This window comes from Perognathus longimembris, chromosome 9, assembly GCF_023159225.1.
Source record: "Perognathus longimembris pacificus isolate PPM17 chromosome 9, ASM2315922v1, whole genome shotgun sequence".
NCBI lineage: Eukaryota > Metazoa > Chordata > Mammalia > Rodentia > Heteromyidae > Perognathus > Perognathus longimembris.
The window spans coordinates 51598716-51618809 of record NC_063169.1 but is presented as its reverse complement, the minus strand read 5'-3'; the positions used below and the strand labels follow the sequence as shown (position 1 = coordinate 51618809).

At 37.1% G+C, this 20094-nt stretch overlaps 1 protein-coding gene across 6 annotated transcripts in view; it reads right to left on the bottom strand.

Moving 5' to 3' along the window:
• Nucleotides 1–20094, bottom strand: part of Eya4 (EYA transcriptional coactivator and phosphatase 4) — a 225176-nt gene that overhangs the window by 28222 nt on the left and 176860 nt on the right. For 4 of the 6 annotated variants that reach the window (XM_048354107.1, XM_048354108.1, XM_048354109.1 and 1 more), the window contains 4 exons: nt 19579–19658; nt 16159–16324; nt 7678–7814; nt 6564–6647 (listed from right to left, as the gene is read on the bottom strand). In XM_048354107.1, coding sequence (XP_048210064.1) covers nt 6564–6647; nt 7678–7814; nt 16159–16324; nt 19579–19658 — 467 coding nt within the window. Of the gene's footprint in view, nt 1–6563; nt 6648–7677; nt 7815–16140; nt 16325–19578; nt 19659–20094 lie in introns of all 6 variants that reach the window. The other 2 variants (XM_048354106.1, XM_048354110.1) reach the window with 1 other exon arrangement.

Here is a 20094-nt window from a genome sequence, read left to right as displayed (position 1 = left end):
TTGTTCTAATTATTTCCTATTAAGTCATACATCAATATTTAGTTTTGTGACTATCTTGTCATTTATAACCCAATGGAGTTTTTCTCTTCCCCAAATCTTTTCCTATGTGAGTGTATGTCAATTTTTGACCCCAAAGTAATTAGTTTTCCACCTGAGCTATCGTTTCCCCAGTGTTGCTCTTAACATAGGTGCTGTCTAAAATGAGCAAATAGTTTTGGGAGTGTGAATTTCAGTTTTGTACTCTATATGAAACAACTATTTTCTTTCTGTTGATTTTTGCATCCTTACTGTGGAATAACTTTATAAAACTGTGGCTTCATAGCAAATGAAGCGTTCGTGTCCCCAAAGAAATCAAATCCCTAAAGCACAATTATTATTATTTTTTAGTTCCTTTCACTTCCATTCCTCCCCAGAAAGGAATGACTGAAACTTACGTAAGCAAAAAGCAATCAAGAGACAAGAATAATCTTTATAAACTGTAACAGATGATGGATGATCCCTGGTTTTCCTCCTGCCAAATGTGTAAACTCCCATTTTAGATTCTAGCAGTGACGAAACCTGTACGTGTCAACGGGTGCTCAGCTGCAAAACCCATCACCAGGCTCACTGTCGCTCAGCAGATGCTGATGTCCTTCACTTGCCATGGAGGTAAGGGTCCAGGAATAGTTCTGCTCAGAAGAGGGAGTGCTGACAACTGAGTAGAGTCAGAACATGATAACATCCTGGGAAGTACCTTGGAAATTTTGTCTTATTTATTTATAATGGAAGCAGTAGAAGTATCCAGAAGCTTTTTAAAAAATACCAATAGGCAAAAGTTAGGTAGGCAAGGTCATTTATGAGCCTACATGGCTTCCCTGAAGTATTGGCTTGCACCAGTTTTCGTTTTATAGGCTGTGAGGGGAAAATATGAAGTCACACGAACATACAGATTAAGATGCTGTTGGAGCGAGGTGTGAGTTCCAGCTGGCTCTGCCACTCACAAGCTGTGTAATGCAGTATTGATGACATAGGGTAGAGGTGAAGCTGACGGGTTGCTGCACAGAATAGAAAACCCAGTGAAGTGCTAAGCACAGTGCCAGAAGTAAAAAAAAAAAAAAAAAGAAAAAAGTGACACTATTACCCACTACCTACACATGGGGGAGAAAAAGAGATGCAGGTAGACAGGTGGGGGTGCTAAGTTCCAGGCATGATTTTCCATCTCTGCTACATAAATCCTCATCTCTTGGCTCATCACATTTTAGGATACTCTATAACCCAGCTGTGCACTGTAAGACTAAATACTGACCTTCTGCATGTCTGGAAATATCTGTCTTGAGTCATCTCTCATTTGAGGGGAAAAATGTGTCTTTTTACTTAAGTTTCTCTGACCTGGGGTATAGGTAATCCTTTTCATATCTGAGATTCCCCTTGGTAGATTTATATTATCTCATTTAATCCACCCAGAAACTCCAGAAAGGAAATAGATTATAAACCAGAATCAGATGAGGAAAGAGTCTCAGAGATCAAATGACTTGCCCTAGGGCGCATGCAGGCATGAGATTTGCTTCCAAGATTGAGCTCAGAGTTCCTTCAATTGATGACTGCCTTACAGACTGCATTTGGAGCAACGCTGGGACTCTGAAGCCCTGTACAGGTGACTGAGAAGGATGAGGGAGAGGAGTCACTATACAGCGTAAGTGGATTATCTCCAGCCAATCCCTGATGCCTTCAGTCAGAGCAGCCTTACCTCCCATGTGTTTAGTATAAAGATAGCCCATGAGATAGAGCATGCACATACAGAACTCTGTTTAAAACCTCTGAAAAATCACTATGCCATACCAAAATGTTACCCTCTAAGAATGTATGTTGTGGAAAGAAGACTGATCTAAGAAATGAAAAGTAATGAAGCCTCAGAACAATTTCAAGCTTTGAGGTCACCTCACCCCATTACAAATTAGTGCCCCTGATCACTTTTCCTATGAGCAGTGAAAAGTCCCCAATGACCAGATGCTCACCACATTGACATCTTCAGAGCCCTCAAAAATCACTATAAAGATATCAGGGAACTGATGCATTAAATCTGATTGCAGATGATTCTTTACTCCAAAAATATCTCAAAATTTTTCTTTTCTTTTTTTTTTTTGCCAGTCCTGGGCCTTGGACTCAGGGCCTGAGCACTGTCCCTGGCTTCTCTTTGCTCAAGGCTAGCACTCTGCCACTTGAGTCACAGCGCCACTTCTGGCCATTTTCTGTATATGTGGTGCTGGGGAATCGAACCCAGGGCTTCAAGTATACAAGGCAAGGGTTCTTGCCACTAGGCCATATCCCCAGCCACTCAAAATTTTTAATGTGATAATTCATACTGAATGGGTATAATTTGTGAGGATTTCTCAAATTGCTTTAACCATGGCCTTTCCTCCAGTCAGTAACACATTACAGGCTAAAAGCCAGTGGCAATTTCTTACTGACATTAAGAAGCATGTCAGTGTCGGGTGCCAGTGGCTCGTGCCTGCAATCCTAGCTTTTTAGGAGGTTGGGATCTGATGATCATGGTTTGAAGTCAGCAGAAAAGTCCCCAATAGACTCTTATCTCCAATTACCCACTCAAAAACTGGAAGTAGAGCTGTGGTTCACAGTAGTAGAGCACTAGCCTTGAGCAAAAGAGCTCAGGGACAGTGCTCAGACTCTGAGTTTAAGCTCTACAATAGACAAAAAAAAATGACGATGAAAAAGTGAGTTTCGAGGAAATTGTAAGCAATTACTCAATAAGGCAATCTATGTTTTGAGAGACTTCAGTAAGAGTATTTTCATTTTGATTAGGACAAAGTTTGGCCTAAAAAACATTTTTACTTTAATTTTCTTGAACAAACTTGGGTAAAAATCTTTTTTTATATGGTCAATTGAAACAGACTCCCTCCTAGTAAATAACAATATTTCTTCTAGAGAAATAAAGAACATAGCTTGTTATGAGACTAACCTGGATTCTTGTCTATGTGTGAGCATTTGTCATTCTGTGACCTTGGTCAAGCTACTTAAAGCCTTCATTATCCCAGTTTCCTCTTGTGTGAAATGTATCCCATAGTAAATGACAGCAGGACAATTGTGAGAATTAAGGGATGGTATTTGTGAAAGTGATGATAACACCTCTTATTTTTAGTGTTAATTGACAATGAGTGCTCCGCTAAACCCTCCAGGCATGCTGTATCTTTAATTCCTATTTGTTGTTAAGGTTCCTTTATTACCATTGGGCAGATAATGGGATTGAGGAATTAGATGATTCACCAACATCGGAAAGCTATATGCATCAGAAGTGGATTTCCAAACTCAATTCATCTGAAGCAAAAGCTTTTTTCCCTTAACCACCATTCTCTTTGCTCCTAATATGCCCAAACAAAAGCTGTACCAGATGATGAATGTAAGCTTATGTCTTACCAATAGGCTCCTGATTCTTGTCACATTCTGCACTAAAACTAGTCATTGATACTGTCACAGTCTAATTCACTGAAAATGTCTTCAGTTTTACCTCTTGATGGAAAATATCCCAAATGTCCAAAGGAAATGACAAGATTATTACAACTTAAAGAAATCACACAAGTGCCTACATGAGACATCATTATTTCTACTTCATTTAGGAATTTCATGTATATTACAATCCTGGGTAGGCAGCCTGCATTCTGTGATGTAAGGTGAAGAAGCTTTTATCTAGGGTCAAACATTCATCTCCTCCAGTGACTCACTGTACCTATTGTGTGACTTTCTGAGTATGTTTCCTCTGCACACTGAGGAGACAACCTGTCCCTTCCAGCTGCATGATGCTCCCCGCCTGCCACAATGGCAGCAATAAAGAAAAGTTAGCTTCTTTCTTCTTGCTTTACTCCCTACTTTTCCTCTTCTGTGCTGTCTTATGCCCCTGGAAGCATGGAGAAAGCCTTTGTGTTGGACACAGTTTTCTAGATAACACTTGGCAATGACAAAATGGTGTCCTTACATGAACACAACAGCAGCAGATCTCTCTGACCTTTCAGAAAGGCCATAAGTCACACCAGCACGACCTCTCTGCTGAGAAGTCTGAGAAATCTGCTTTTGGCTTTGCTCTTAGAGTCATGGAGGAGTCAATAAATAAAAGGCAATTTTATTGCTCTATGGTATTTTTTGACAAAAGGGAAATGAGTACATAATGACATTTTTATCACTTCCTTTATTCATTGCCTTGGTTCCAAATGATCTCATTATTTCTAAAGATCAGAATTCCAAGAAAGGATGAAGAGTTGGAGTCACGAAATATGCTCAGACTTCACAGATAATTCCAAAAGATGTTTCTACCACAGATTAGTCACTAGAGAACAGCATGGATGCCTGAGAACAGCCTCCAATGGTCTGTGATTTGAAGGGATCTTTTTTTTGGGGGGGGAGGGTTATGTGTTCAAGTTGGACTGTTTAAATACCGAGGGAAAATGGTACTTGGCTATACAAAATTATTGCAATCAGTTCAACAGAATTTACTCTGTCTTACTGATGTGCCAATGATGTTCCAGAAAAAATCCTTTTATTTGTTGTCTGAAAAGTCTGTAGACCACATTAATAACAGAATTTTCAGTTTGCATCCCAGATTATGAAGAGTAATTTACTTAGGAATTATATATTATGTACATAATTTAGGGATAACTATATAAATGTATGCTACGAACTGAATGTTTATGTCCCCTAAACATATATATATTGAGATCCTAACTCCCAATGTAACAGTATTGGGATATGAGGACTCTGGGAAGCTAATGCGGTCATAAGGATAGAGCTGTCATAAATGAGGTTAGTGCCCTTAAAAAATGAAACAGAACTTTTCTTTCTTCTTCCACCATGTAGGATACAACAAGAAGGCCACATATGCCAGAAAGTAGGCTTCAGCACTTATAAATATGCTGATAACTTGTTCATGGCCTTCTATTGGCAAAAAATAAACAGCTTTCAGCTACTCAGTCAATGGTGGTTTAGAGTTGCTGCATGGGATAACATAGTGAACATAGTGAACATATGTTCACTATGAAATAGATAAAAGGATAAATTCATATTATAGATACATTGTGTGTATGCATGTTGATTCTAATAGTCCACACATTCTTATCCCAAATGGACAGATTCGTATGTCCAGTATGTATCTAGATATCCTATTTTCAAGACAACTACTTTTTAAATTATAAAAATAATCCCTAATTGTGTTGTCGTGGGTAACTATTTTTAGATGCAATTGTGATAAAGAGACTACAGATTATTACCTTTGTATTTATATATCAGTAGTACTCACTGCCTATAACAAAGAAACAGATGACCATACAAACCTCTCTCCCCCAGTGTGCAAATTAGGAAATCACACTTGAATACAATCCACTACCATTCCTGTTCAGAAGACAAAGTTTCACATGGTTGCGAAAAACTGTATGTTGAGCTAACATGAGCTGTTGTCCATGCGTGGTGTTGGAGAGATAAAGCAAGCACCCTTCTGTGGGGGTGATAAGTAAAGGAATCAAAGTTAGACACAACTTTGAATGCAGTAATATTGCTAATTGACATGGGTTAGATTATGAATCGCATGGAATCAACAATGGGGAGAGAAATGGTCTAAGCACCTGTGCTTAGCTGGGAAGCCTGGAGCCTTGAGAGAAAAATTTGCATGTGTAACAATGGTTAGAGGAAGCTAGCTCTGAACCAACAGCAAAAGAGAAAAATAGGGGAACAACTGAACCCCCTCTGGATGACTTTGTGTTCTTGGCTTGAGATGAGGGAAGGGTAACACCCAATCACTATTTGGGTGCTTATGTAAGCTACAGCAAAATACTTGTATTTATAAATCCAAAAGAACAGGCAAAAGATGATTTGTTTATTTCATATGGCATGGTACTATAACAACCACTCCCTACTAAGTATCCTAAGAAGTCACATATAATTTGGTAATGTTTTAAAATCTATTTGCTTACATTCTTTTCTAAAGTAATTAAGAGTAAAAAAGAATGGTCCTAACCTAAAAAGAAAAACAACCTTTAAATCATGATGAAAAGGGAATCTAATTCCAACTACGTTTTGTAACATTTGCCAGTTCACGTTGAAGAAAACTATGGCATTAGAAATAATTGGGACTTGATAAAAACATTCAAAAGCAGTTTTAAATATACCTTTGTTTATGGTGGGGATGAGAGCAGGGACTGAACTTGCTAGACTAGGAATTAAACAGTTGAGATATACCTCTAGCTGCTTTCCATATTGGTTATTTTGAAGGTAGTGTCTCCATTTCATGTCCAGGCAGGCCTGGGCTGCCATTCTCCTATGTATGCTTTCCCATTTCTTTTGGATGCCAGGCATGTGCCACTGTTTCCCTTATATCTGATAAACAGGTAGATGATCCCATATCCAGCCATTAGTTGAGGTTGAGTATTACAAACTTTTACACTTGGGGGTAGCCTTGAACTACCTTCAATGTGTCTAGGATCGCAGACTTAAGCCACTAGGCTAGTTGTATTTTGTATTCTGGGATTTGTTTTTACAAAATCAAGTTTAACACAATTTGTTGGAAAAATAACTTAATTGCTTACCTTGCCATATTTCTGTGCATAAGACCCTGTGAGAAGCGAGTGGAAAACAATGATGGTTTCATCCAAATCCCAGACAAACACACGCTAGAGAGAAATACCAATGCCAAAAGGTTATAAAGCTTAAGGAAACAAACCTCTTTTCAAGTAGAAAACATCTCCTTACATGTCACGTATATCACGTATAGTTTTGCCACTGTTTTGCCACATTCAGTTATTTGTTAAATGAATGATCAGGCTTAAATGTTAGATGTAATAATATGAATTTTTTCATCTAGACATTTTTCTTATAGATAATACCAAAATTAGATTCATTCAGACTATATGACAGAAGTACGACTAATCTATGTAAATTAAAAAATTTTATACCTCATAGAATTGTATAATTTATGCAAACGAAATTCATTATAAAGTATGGAAGAAAGGAAGGAAAGAACAAAGCAAAGAAGGAAGGAAGGAAGAAGAAAGGAAGGGAGGGAGAGAGAGAAAGAGAGAGAAGGGAGGGGCGAAGAGATGGAAGGAGAGAGAAATATTTGAAAGGATCTCTGAATTATCCTTAAACTGAAATTGCAAAATGTGGACCCTTGGGTCAGACTAAGCCAGAAAATGTGTTTGGCCTGCAAAGTCTGGAAAGATATCAAATTGTTCATCAACATTTCAAAATTAGGATATTTCACACAAACATTAGTGCTTTGATTTTGGCAGAGAACCTGGAGACGAGAACATGCTGGCTGACGCCCCCATTCAGCTTAATGACAGAGTCCTGGGCCAGACAGGGCTAGGCTCCTGCCCGCATATTTTCATATGCATTGTCACCTGCCAGAATCATGAAGGCATTCACATTTGCTAGTATGATTCAAGTAAGTCTCTTACGAAGAGGCCGACTGCACTATTCCTTAATTGATACTACATCTGGACTTGTCTATTTTTCTCTTCCATTTAAACTCCAACTTCAGAGTTTGAATATACAGGTCCACTCTGAGAAAGCAAATCCACTCACCTCATAATACATCACTTCAACATTAATATGGAAATGCAATGAGAACATTATGTACAAAATACATCATTCAATGAAATAAAGCACCATACCACATTCTTTAAAAATTAGTAAGCGTACCTCCAAGTCACTATCAGGAGGTGGGGAAGGATTATTTTTTCGGCCTCTTCCTCGAGACTTTGAGCCAGAACTTCTACATGTTCTGTCATCAAGATCCTTGATAGGCGTGGAAGGGCTCTGAACCGTGTCAAACTCTCCTACAAATAATATAACTTTGGTTAAACAGTGTGCTTCATTCGTAGATTAAGCATAAGCCTCCATTATAAATTTTCTTAACAAATTCTTGTATAATAGAAGCCTCTTTAAGTCAGTAAAACAAAACAAGATTTATTGTTTCAATGTACCATTCTAAATTAGGCAGATTTTATAGGCTCATCAAACCACCCTTTGCTTTAATCTTTATAATCTACTAAAACCAAATGTGTTATCCCCCCATTTGCCTTCAACTTCCTGTTTGTACTCTCACCTGCATTTTTATCTGCATTTCAATCTATCATTCCCTTCCTTTTGGCCACAGCCCCGAGAAGGAGGTGTTCCTCAGATTAATCTCACTCCTTCACATCCTAACCTGACTCCTGGGGAATTACCAGGCATTCATCAAACCTTGTCTGCCCTTTGACTTCCATGGGCTACTGACAAGTGACACATTCTTTCCTCTTGGCCTTGTACTTCCATCTAGATAGTCTCTGCTTGCTACTGTCCTTTTCAATAAAACTTCATAAAGCCAGAGTGAATTACCAGTGCTGTACAATAGAAATATGTCAAGCCATCAATAGGACCACATGTAAACTTAAAGTATTTTGGCAGCCACATTCAAAGAGAGACAGAGAGAGAGAGAGAGAGAGAGAGAGAGAGAGAGAGAGAGAGAGAGAGAGAGAGAGAGAGAGAGGGAGAGAGAGAGAGAGAGAGGGAGAGAGAGAGACATATAAACTCAATTCATGCAAACTGTCATTTCAGCATATAATCAATATACATATTATCAAGGGTTCATCTTACTTTTCTTTCCATCTAAGTCCATCCAAACCACATCCTACCTTTGAGACTTAAAAAAAAAAAGATATTGTCAAGGTGATGTACAGAGGAGTTACAGTTCCATAGTAAGGTAGTGAGTATACTTCCTGTGGAACATTGTTATCTCTCCCTTGTTTCTATCTTACTTTCACTTTTCCCCAAGCCCCCAGCTCCTACTACTCATTTCCAACATATTTTCTTGGGAGCATCGCTGTTGTATTGGTTTGCTCTTTGTCCTTTGTCTCCCCACTTTTTGTTCCCCTTCCCTTCCTTAATTCAGATAAACGTAGATACAATACCCAGGGCACCAAAATCAAATACAATGACAACAGAGGTTGAACCATAGGGGGAAAAACTGAAAGAAAAAAAAGAAAGAACTTCACATAGTACATTTAAAAACAATAATGATAAAGAGAAACCTCTTGTTTCCATATCTTGGAGATGATTTTCCTTAGCATCATTTTATAAGGTCAAACTTTTATCAAATTGAAATTCTGATCAATCGAAAGCTATAGATAATGTTTCTTAGGACTTTAGGATACTAAACAGTGGCAAACCTGCCCTGATGTGAAGACAAAGAAGGCAGCCATGAGCTATACAGTGTAACAAATAAAAGAGCCATACCTACTGTAGGAATTTAATCATTTTACTCACTCTCTCAATCTCCATTTCATTTTATATTTAAACCAGGTCATAGTTGCTACGATTTTTTTTTTGTCTCTTAAGGTAAATCAGGTTTAGATTTAATCTTGTTTAATTCTTATACATTAAAAAAATGAAGATTTTGGGGAGCGTCATATACCAGACACATTAAACTTGTTACATGTTTTTAAGCCCAAAGATATTATGACTGAATTTAGCTTTATCACTAAATAGAAGAAAAGTAATTCTCAAGAAATCCAAGTAGAAACTAACAAAGATAAATCTAAGCAAGCTAGACATTTATTTAAGGCTTTTTTTTCCCTGGAAAATAGTTATATTTACATAACCACCTTTCATTTCTTTTGACTACAATTTTTTCTTAAAATACTGAACATGCCAGGACAGGATCAAAAATATATCTATACTATAAAATTTATTTGTTCTTAAGATATTGTTAGAACCGCCCATTTTGTGCGCATTCATAGGTGTGTGTGTGTGTGTGTGTGTGTGTGTATGTGTGTGTGTGTGTGTGTGTGTTTCTCTGAGTGAGACTAAATAACAGCAAAATTTTATTTGTATAGGCTGTAGATATTTGGACAGATGTCTAAAAGTACACATCTACTTTTAAATAAAAATCACATAAATCTTTTTCCAACTTTATTTTTTGAAGCATAATTTTCCTAAATTTATAGCCAGGAAATCTAGAGTGCTCCTTTAAATAAAATAGTTGGTTAAATGAATCCTCATTTTTTTTAAGGGGATTAAAAAAACTTTTTGGATGAAACCAGTCTTGTTCATTGTGGATCAATTATCAGGTGTTGTATTTCATTAAAAAAAATAATAAAAGCTCCATTCTTGTAACAGGAGTGAAATGCAAGAGCAGAAAGAAGAAAAATTGGGAAAATTGCTCTCACTGTGATCAGTTACGTGTGTTTACTGGGATTGGATCCATAAAGGGGGACAGTAGGAATGTCAGCCATTCCCACCTGGCCTTCAACAATGTGACTTTAGTGAGAAGAAAAGGCAAGGTCATAGGATGACTGTGATCACACACAGGATGAAAATTTGTTCCCACAGGTTTAGTTCAAGTCTTAGAAGGACTTTTAAAGGATCTAAGTTTGAGGATCACTGTTCCAAGCCAGTGCAGGCAGGAAAGTTGGTGAGACTCTTATCTGCAACGAACTCACAGAAAATCAGAAGTGATGATGTGGCTGAAAGTGGTAGAGCACCTAGCTTGAGCAAAGAGCTCAGGGACAGTCCCCAGGTCCTGACTTCAAGCTCCATGACTAACCAAAAAAAAAGGATTTAAGACTTGAACAAAATACAAGTAAAGTGTGAGTGTATAAGGGAATTGTTTTTGTTGCTTGCTTTTTTTAATATTTCTGTTGTGTTTTTGAAGATGGGGTCATGCTGTATATCTCAGGCTGGCATCAAAATTGTGATTCTTCTGATAATACTTATAAAAACAAGTAACCTGATTTTTAGAAATGCACAGAGGGTCTGAGTAGAAATTTTCAGGGCCCTTGTGCTTACTGGACAGGGTGCTCTACCACTTGAGCCATGTCCCCAAAGTCTTCATACAAATTTCTTTGAAAAATACATATAGATAAGCAAGAGGTCTATGAAAAAATAATCAATAATCATTAGAGAAATACAACATAAAATCATCATGGGCTATAAGCTCACACTTGTGAGGATGACTATTTCTCAAAGACAGAACATGACAAGTGCTGGAGAAGGGAAAAAGGAATCATTGTAGTCTGTTGGTGGAACTTTAAATGAGTACACTCATTATTGAAAACAGTACAGAAGCTTTTTGAAAAATTAAAAATAGAACTGTCAAATGATCCAGCAATTCCACTACTGGCTATAAATCCAAAGGAAATAAAGTTAGTATATTGTGTTCATTGACTAGTATTCATGATGCAGAACACTTTATCTCATAGAAATAGAGAGTGGGAATGATCTCTGGGTCTAGAAGGAAAGATGTCCACCAGGATTACAGAATTTCAGTTAGATAGATAGGGTTAAAGAGATCTATTTTTACATCATAATTACATTAACAACAATGTATCCTGTTTTTTAACATGGACAAGAGAATAGCTTTCAAGTGTTCTTACTGCAAAAATGATGTATCCAGGGTAATGTAGGTATTAGCTAGATTTATTCATTTAGTATGCATAAGTGTGGCCTTGAAACATGTTACGCATGATAAATATGCTCAGGTGATTATTTGTCAATTTAAAAATATTTCAAAAGAATGATGTAGACTTCATATATTTTCTGTGAGAGATGAGCTAAGAAATGTCACCAAAAGAATTTTCTGGAAATAACAGATGACTTCCAGAGGAGTGAGGGGACACTTCCTGTGTGGGCACAATTTCCATGAGTACACACTTCCACAAGGCACAGCCAGTATCTGGGCTCCTCCAGGAATCACATGGGTGCAACTGTACTGACCTCTAGACTTTCTGAAGGTGCTAGACTGAAAAGAAAAATTAGGAGCTCGAGTTTAACTGATCATTGAATGTTTGTGGATACAATATTATTATTTTTCTGTTTTAGAGGAGGATAGAAAGCTGCTCAATCTAGGGCCTCTGCCAGTTTCACCTAGTGAAGCTGCACAAAGGCATGGTTGAGCTACAGGTAGGGGGAATTGTAATTTTGCAAAACTGCTCAATGAGGTCTGTCTTCTCTTGTGTGTTTCACTAGATGATCAATGCTTTGCTTTATAAAGTTACAGAAGTTCTGCCTAAGAGGCTGGTTTCTTTTCAGAGAGAAAAGTGATTTTACTGTCTACTTTTCTGGAACACTTTGTAAGTTTAATTTTCAAATGAATTGTAATGTTTATAAAGGTCCCAGGCTAAAGGACAATGTTGTTGCAAGTTACTAACTGCACTTAATTTAAAGACATTTAAAATACTTAAAGATGTTTAAAATGATCTCTCATCTCTATGTGCTAATCTACTCTAAAACTTTCAAGCGCAAATAAAAAAATATTGATTCACCTTACATGAACTTTATATAAAGGCAAAGTAAAATCTTTATAACTATAATGAGCGAAAACGTCTGTTTCTAATCAGCACAGTAGTGTTTCTTTAAATCCATTGTCAAACTACCTAATAAGGTAAAATAAATAACTGAATGCTATTTGCAATTTCCAAATAACATCAGTCATTACCAAGTGCCCTAGGCCTTTCTACATGATTGAATAATTATCCTTTAATCAGTACAGTAATGAATAACTGCCCTTTGTAAGTTTTGGATATTTAGATCCAACTTTATTTCATTAGGTTTATCTCTAAATCAGAACAACCAGCTGTCTCTTATTGAACATAAAGTATGTTTCCATTTTAAAAATTCAAGTCCCACAGTCAATGTTTTATGAAAAATTGTGGACTTAATTGTTAGGTCTGGGCAGTGAGTCCAAAATACAGAATCGATTAATAGGAAATTCTTTCCCTGCCCTTGAACTAAATCCAACAGATTTCATCATTAATAAAGGAAAATTCCCATAGTTATAAACTGGTTCAATTTTGAATGCGCGCCAGATCTGAAAAAGACAAGAATCAAGATTAAATATCTGAGGCCATAGAATTCCTTAAAAACCAGACATGCATAGTGCCACCATTTTGGCTGAGACAATAACCATTTCAAGTATAAATAATGTCTTTCTTAAGTTCAACAGTCTAATGAAATGTGAAAATTAGTCAAACTGTATTTTTTTGACAATCAGTGGAAGCCTGAAGAAATCACAGTATTCTGATGGTGAATATGACAGGCCCACCTGTGAATGTGACACCTTCAAAGCCCCTCTCAGCATAGCTGCTACCTGTCATCAGTATCTTGAGCATGAATAAAATAGGTATTTGGAAAACTTAGAAAAATTTCTGACTAATGAAAAGTTATCATCTCTGTCTTTCCCTGAGAGAAACTTTGCTGTGATCATATGGAAATTAGAACAGCCAACCTAGGATGATACAGCATCTAGCTTATCTGAGAGAGAATAATTTCTATTCGTGACAGCCATAGTCTAGTCACTTCAAAAACATCCACTGGTTCTGTGTGTTGTTCCTTCTCTGATGGATGATGACAGACACTTCTGTCCTTTCTTTCAGAGCAGTCCCTATATCTACCTGGTTTCCCCTCTTCCTCCCAAAGAAAAATATGTTCCTATTATGATGAAGACTAACACAAATATCAGTTTGCCAACAATACCTCTCTCTGCTACAGGTTAAGGATTTAGAAACCACGCAGACTTTGAAATAAGGCCTTGACAAGTATTGACTCAAAGAAGATAAAGGCAGACTGGGACTTCCAGGACAGAAAATGAATGGTTCTTGAGAAAGTAACTCCTTCAATTCTGCACCCAGTTACTTCACCAGCCTGATCCTGGGACTGGTTCTGCATAATGTGCATATGCTTGACCAGGGGGAGGATGGCTGGGAAGCCTGAAAAGGAAGTTGAAAAGTGACAAGGGTCAGATTTCAAAGGGCCTGTGTGCTCACCAGAAGAGAATTAAAGGAAGACAACGGAAAAGAAATGGAAACACAAGACACCAAAGACAAGTTACAGCTTTTGGCTAGTTTTCCTTGAGTTCACAAAGGTGACATGATTGTCTCCCCTCAACTGTGGAGAACACAAGATGTGTGAAACCACAGAGTGATATTCTGTGTTTTGTTACACATATATGCACCTGTGATAAAGTTTATGAAATTATAATAACGAATAAGAACAAACAAATAGTAATGCAAATTATTAAAACTTGTAGTTATTTTACAATTTTGCCTCTAGTATTTTTGGACTTGAGTTGACTGACACAATGAGAAGTGAAACCATGACTGGAATATTCTGGACTTCTGTATTCTAAACACAACATCAAGAATAATGAATGTGACACTGTTCAAAAAGAAAGGTACGTGTAGGGGATAGCTTTACCTTTAAGACCTGGCTGCTGGCCACTCTCATCTCCTTCCGGGGTCTACCGGAAGAGATGCCAAACCAGCCCCCACCTCTTGTCTGCAAGCACATGTCTCCTAATGGCACCGGAGACCCCAGAAGCTCAGTCCTTGGGGGGCTGTGGTCTCCGCCCATAGAGGAAGTTTCCATGACATCACTGTGATGGACAGTTCATTAGCCAATCATTAATACCCAGTTAGTCCCTCCTCTTCCTGCCGCCATTACTGTTATATAAACCCCTCCCTTGAATAAAACCCTTTGGAAGCCGGTAGACCATCGGAGGACAGTTCCCCCAGAATCTCCATGTGCAGTGCCTTCTCTTAAACGTAATGGGGGCTGGGGATGCACCGGGATATCGACAGCCCTATCTCTTCTCAGCTTGGCCCAACTGGGACACGCTCTGCCCACCCGCTGGTGGGAGCAGTGCGCAGAGCCGAGTGTCCCCCACAATTAGAGGCTTGACGTCTCCCCAGGGGGGACGTGGAGATTAAGCCCGACAGGTACTCATTACCTGATTCATGTAGCTGTACATCACCTTTACAATAAAATTTAAAATAAAAATAAAAATGAATGTTACCATTTCATCTATTCATAATATTATCCCATTTTGGCTATTGCTTAAAAAAAATCACTCTCACTGTTACTTCTTCATGTTTAAATTAGTATTTGTGTTAATATTTCCCATATTAACCTATTTTCCTTTTTCTTACTATTCATCACTATGATAAATATTTGCTTGACTTTTGCCTTGTTAAACAAAAGTAAAGGTGCAAAGACAGCTCATCCACCACTGAAATAACACTTGCTAGCCTTAGGCTGGAATGTAAGAGAAATTCACTGAATAGTTGTTAACAAAACTGGGTTATTCGGCTCTCCTGGCCCAGTCTGAAAGAGTTCAGTGTTGTGACTGTGCTCCTCGCTTTTTCTTTGTCTCAAAAATGGGTAACGCAAAAGCGAGGGATGAATTGGATCTGGCAAGTAAGAGAGCAAAAACATATGACTATAATATTATCTACAAACAATTATTCTCATTTTTCTTACTTATTTACTGAGAATTCTTTATACATTCTGGATTACAAATCCTTATCAGATATATATTTTGCAAATACTTTCTCTAAATGGTTAAAGTGTCATTCAAGGAGAGACTGTTAATTTTATGAAGTCTGATTTATATTCTCTTTTATTCTTAAGGATTGTGACTCTAGGGTCAAAACTACAAAAAAAAAATCTTCATTTGTCCAGAGTAAAAATGATTTTGCCTATGTTTTCCTTCTAGGTGTTTTTATTTTGGATTTTTACATACAGCTTATGATTCATCTAGCATTAACTTTATACACGAGTTATAAGATTCCCTTTTCTTTTATATATAGACATCCAGTATGGTAAAAAAAAAATGATTTTTTCATTCAATTATCTTTAGCTTTTTGAGAAAAGTCAATTTTCCAGGATATGTATGAGCCTATCTAGCTATACCCTGTTGGCTCATACCTGTTAACATAGTTACTCAGGAGTCTGATAGCTGAAGATCAAGGTTCAAAGCCAGTCTAGGCAGAAAAGTCTATGAGACTCTTATCTCTAACTAATCACCTCAAAGGCAGAAGTCCGGCTATAGTTTTAAGTGGAACAGCACTAGCCTTGAGCAAAAGAGCTCACACACAGTGTTCAAGTTCTGAGTTCAAGCCCCCCAGTACTTGTACACACACACACACACACACACACACACACACACACACAATCTCTTATCTGTTGCACAACAAAAAGAAACATTTTTGGATGCCCAAAGAAAATCATCTTACATTGACATAACTTAAACATAAACACAACTCTTTGAGGAGTTTTTTCAGGCATGGTTTTGAAATGTCTGTGTTCTCCATGTCATTAGATACCATAAAACACTTAAAAGTATTTCACCTGGGTGAAGATCTGTACCTGGTTGGCTAGTCAGTCCTGGGAGAGATTCCTGCAACTGATAGGTTGAGGTTGATGATGATGTGCCATCAGCCGTGTTATTTGATGTCATATAGGCTCCATATGTCGATGCTGAATAATACTGTGCATATTGGTTTTGGCCAAAGGCTGTGTAGGGTGGATACTCCTGAAACAAGTCATTGAAATGTATGTTTGAAGGAGACATTTCCCTGTAGTATCCCATAAACAGGCAAAATCAGTTGTTCCATATCTTGTAACACCATCATTACAGAGGAGTCATGTCAGCCCTCCTGCCTTCTACACAGACCTCAGTGTGGACTTTTAAATATATGGTTTTGGTTCTTCTTCTTGGCTACTCTTGGTAATTTTATTTTCTTAGTGGAACTATAGAAAAAATTAAGCACCAATTTCCCAGCTTCTCACAATCTACCGGAGGCTGGATTTAAAGTCTTCAATGAGGTTTTCAACTATTTTGCTTTCTCTCTTTTGTTGTATGTAAAAATGAAAGCAGTGGATTGACTTCTCTGCCTTGCTTTATTTTTATTTTAAAAAATCCTAAGAACCTTCAAACGATAAGAATGTTCTCTTAAAACCTTTTACACATTATGATGATGAGTAAGGACCTATTGTAATAGATGATGATCTTTAATATATCTACCATGTCTCGGCCCAAATTGTTATCAGTGATGACAAATCCTTGGTTGGGATTAAGATCCTCTATTGAGACAAGTTCTGAAGACAATAAAGTCCCCCCTGATGTGCTTTCCAATAATTATAATTATGTGCATTGTCACAAAGAACTAAGTAATTTCAGGATTGACTATACCCCAACCACTACCTGTGAGTCAAGGGGGAAAACATGTGTCAACATTTGAACAAAGTTCTTAGAAACTTGTCTTTCTTAGAGTAAAATGTGATTGCACACAATTACACAGTGGTGACTGTATCAAGGCACCATTCTAAGGATAAACAAATTTGCTCACTTAACCTTCAGAACCTTCTACATGGTATAGTTATCATTTCCAGTCTACTGTGAAAATGAACAAGGTATAGAACTTCTAAGTGATTTGTACTTAGGCCACACAGTTAATAAGATTCTGAGCTGGCACTGTACATCTAACATCTGAGGGCTGAAGCTGTTAGCCTGCCAAGGTCGTGAGAGGAAAAGGGAGTCACAGATTGGTGATATTTCCCATGAACCTCTGGGGAATAGGATGTCTGTAAGATCTCCCATTCTCTTCATTCCTACTCCCACCTCCCTTATCTAAGATACCTTCACTTCCTGTTGCAGCAAATGTACTTGTTTGCTAATTTATCTCCTTTTCATTTTTTGCTTTCTCCAAACACCCTGAAGCCAGAGTAAATTTTTGAAACATAAATCACATGGTATTATTCTTCTTTTCAGAATCCTTCAATAGTTCCCCTCTGGGTGGAGAATAGGATCCAAGGGTCTCTCTGTAATCCCCAGAATCTTACATGAACTGGCTGGCTGTGTTTCTTCAACAGTGTGTCTCCCTGCTTTCTCCTCAGTACTGCCTACGTTCCAGCCTGCTTAGAGTCTTCTATTGTTTGGGCATCTGGAACTTGCTGTTTTCTTTGTCCGGACCACACACACCCTCATTCTTTGCCTTGAACTCTTAGAATTCCTGGCCTCAATGCAGTTTAAGTAGGGAGGGCTTCTGCTAAAACTTCCCTGTCTAAAATTAGATTTTAATTCAAATTTTTAAAAATTAGAATAAGATTCTACTAAAAATTCATAATTTCTATTTTTTTCATCTGTTTATTTACATGTTCCTTGGTTCCCTGGTTTTCTGGCCATTGATTTATTCTCTTCCTAAGTCACAAGTTCATAAACCAGGAATGAGATCCCAACCAGTACTGCTACTACTTGCTTATTCTCCAGTTTACAAAGCCCAGTTTCCATCTCCTATAGCATTTAGTGTTTACTCAAAAGGTAAACTAATACTCAGAGCAGGGTCCAAAATACAAAGTATATTTTATACTAGATCCACTGAATGGGAGTCCCTAGGTAGAACTATATCTGTTTTGTGACTTAAACCTGGTCAGTATTGTTTTTCTTTATACAACTTTTTTAATCCAGCAGTCCAGTGGTGTAGTCATTTCTTCATGCTATGGTTTTCTCTAGTGTTTTTTCCCATTATTACATTCCACTCTCTGCCCACTGATTTTTATCTTTGTTTCTTTAGGAAGATTGCCCTTCAAGAAAGCAGGAAACAAAGGCGAATTTTGACACTTCAATGCCTACTCAAACTTCTTATGACAGTAAGTGCTTAATGTTTGCTATACTGATAAATAAATAAGCTATTAAGCTTTCTTTTATAATTTTCTATTGTTATCTTCAAGCAGTTGTACAAAGGAGTTGTCATTTAACAAAGCAGCTTATGAGTACAATATATCTTGAGACTAAGTCTTGCTATAGTGCCCAGACTGGCCTCTAATTTTTCTTAATCCTCCCAAGTACTGAATTATAGCTGTGCTCCCAGAAAGCCTAAATCAATTTTTAAATAAAATATGTACAGTGATTTTAATGTTTGGAGAGTTATTATTTTTTGACTAATGGCAAATTACACAGATTTATCCTATAAAGTGTGTTTTCTAGTTCCACAATATTTTAGTAGCAAAAATTTCCTTTTGGTATTTTGTTAAGCTACATGAAGGCAAGTGATCCAAAGAGCAAGTACTTCTTTGGCAACTTACATTTTAAAGTATGTAAAAGTTCAGCAATTTTATTACAGTAAACAGCATATTGTCTGTCCAGAAATCACCTTTCAGTAACTACTACTCTTTTCATAAGGTTGAAGACTCAGAAAATAAGGACAAACACTTCTGAAGTGCCAATGTGGATCACAAATATAGAAGTACCACATTGAGTCCAGAAATGCTGACTTTTCTTTCACACACTAACACCTAGCTTAATATGCTAGAATTTAGCATGAATGTAAGCTTGTAACAGAAGCAAGAAAGCTTTGCTGTCTAATAAAATAAATTATAGAATTAAATAAATAGTTGCTATGTTTAGTAACCATTTACCTTTAGGGACTGGAAAATTCTTAGTTCCACAATACCATCCCATTTTTATTACAGTTCCATCTATCAATTATTATTCATAATTATAACTTTTAGCAAGAGAAATAAAACTGTGTCAAGTACAGGAAAGTATACAATATAGTCAATAACTGCATACCAGATGATTAAAATTAATATCACTGAAATGTTTAACAATCAACAAATATAAAATACCCAGAATGACAAATACCCCAAATTTCTGAATAGATGATTTTTGTATTATCCTGTAATGCTATGTTAGTTTCAAATAAAGAAATCTTATTTCTGGAGAATGCACACTTATCTGCAATGATGAGATTAAAAAGAAGCACAAGTATAAAAACAATACCATACCTGTTGTGAACCACTGAAATTCGTTGAGTTGGAAACTGAATTATTTGCATAAATGGTAGATGATGGTGCAAAACTAGAACCTAAAGGCAAAGAACACATAGAATTATAAAACTTTACATACTAATTCAGTCATAAAAAGGAAGAAATTTTGGTCATTTGTAACAGCCTGGTTAGAACTGATGGGTATTATGTGACATGGAATAAGCCAGACAAAGCTGATAAATAGTGTAGGACTCTCACTAGTGTACGAAACCTAAATAAGTTGTTCATATAGAAGTTGAGAGTAGAATAGGAGTTATCATGGTAGGGTTTATAGAAGGATAGGGAAGGATTGTCAACAGGCAAGTTATGTGTCATGTATTTCCAGAATGCTAGAGGAGAAGATCTTAAATGTTCCCACCACAAATAAATTACACATGTTTGAGCAGATAGATACATTCTCCTTGATTTCAACACTGCATTCCATGTGACCCCATAAATATGTATAATTATTCAGTATACATGAGAAAATCAACC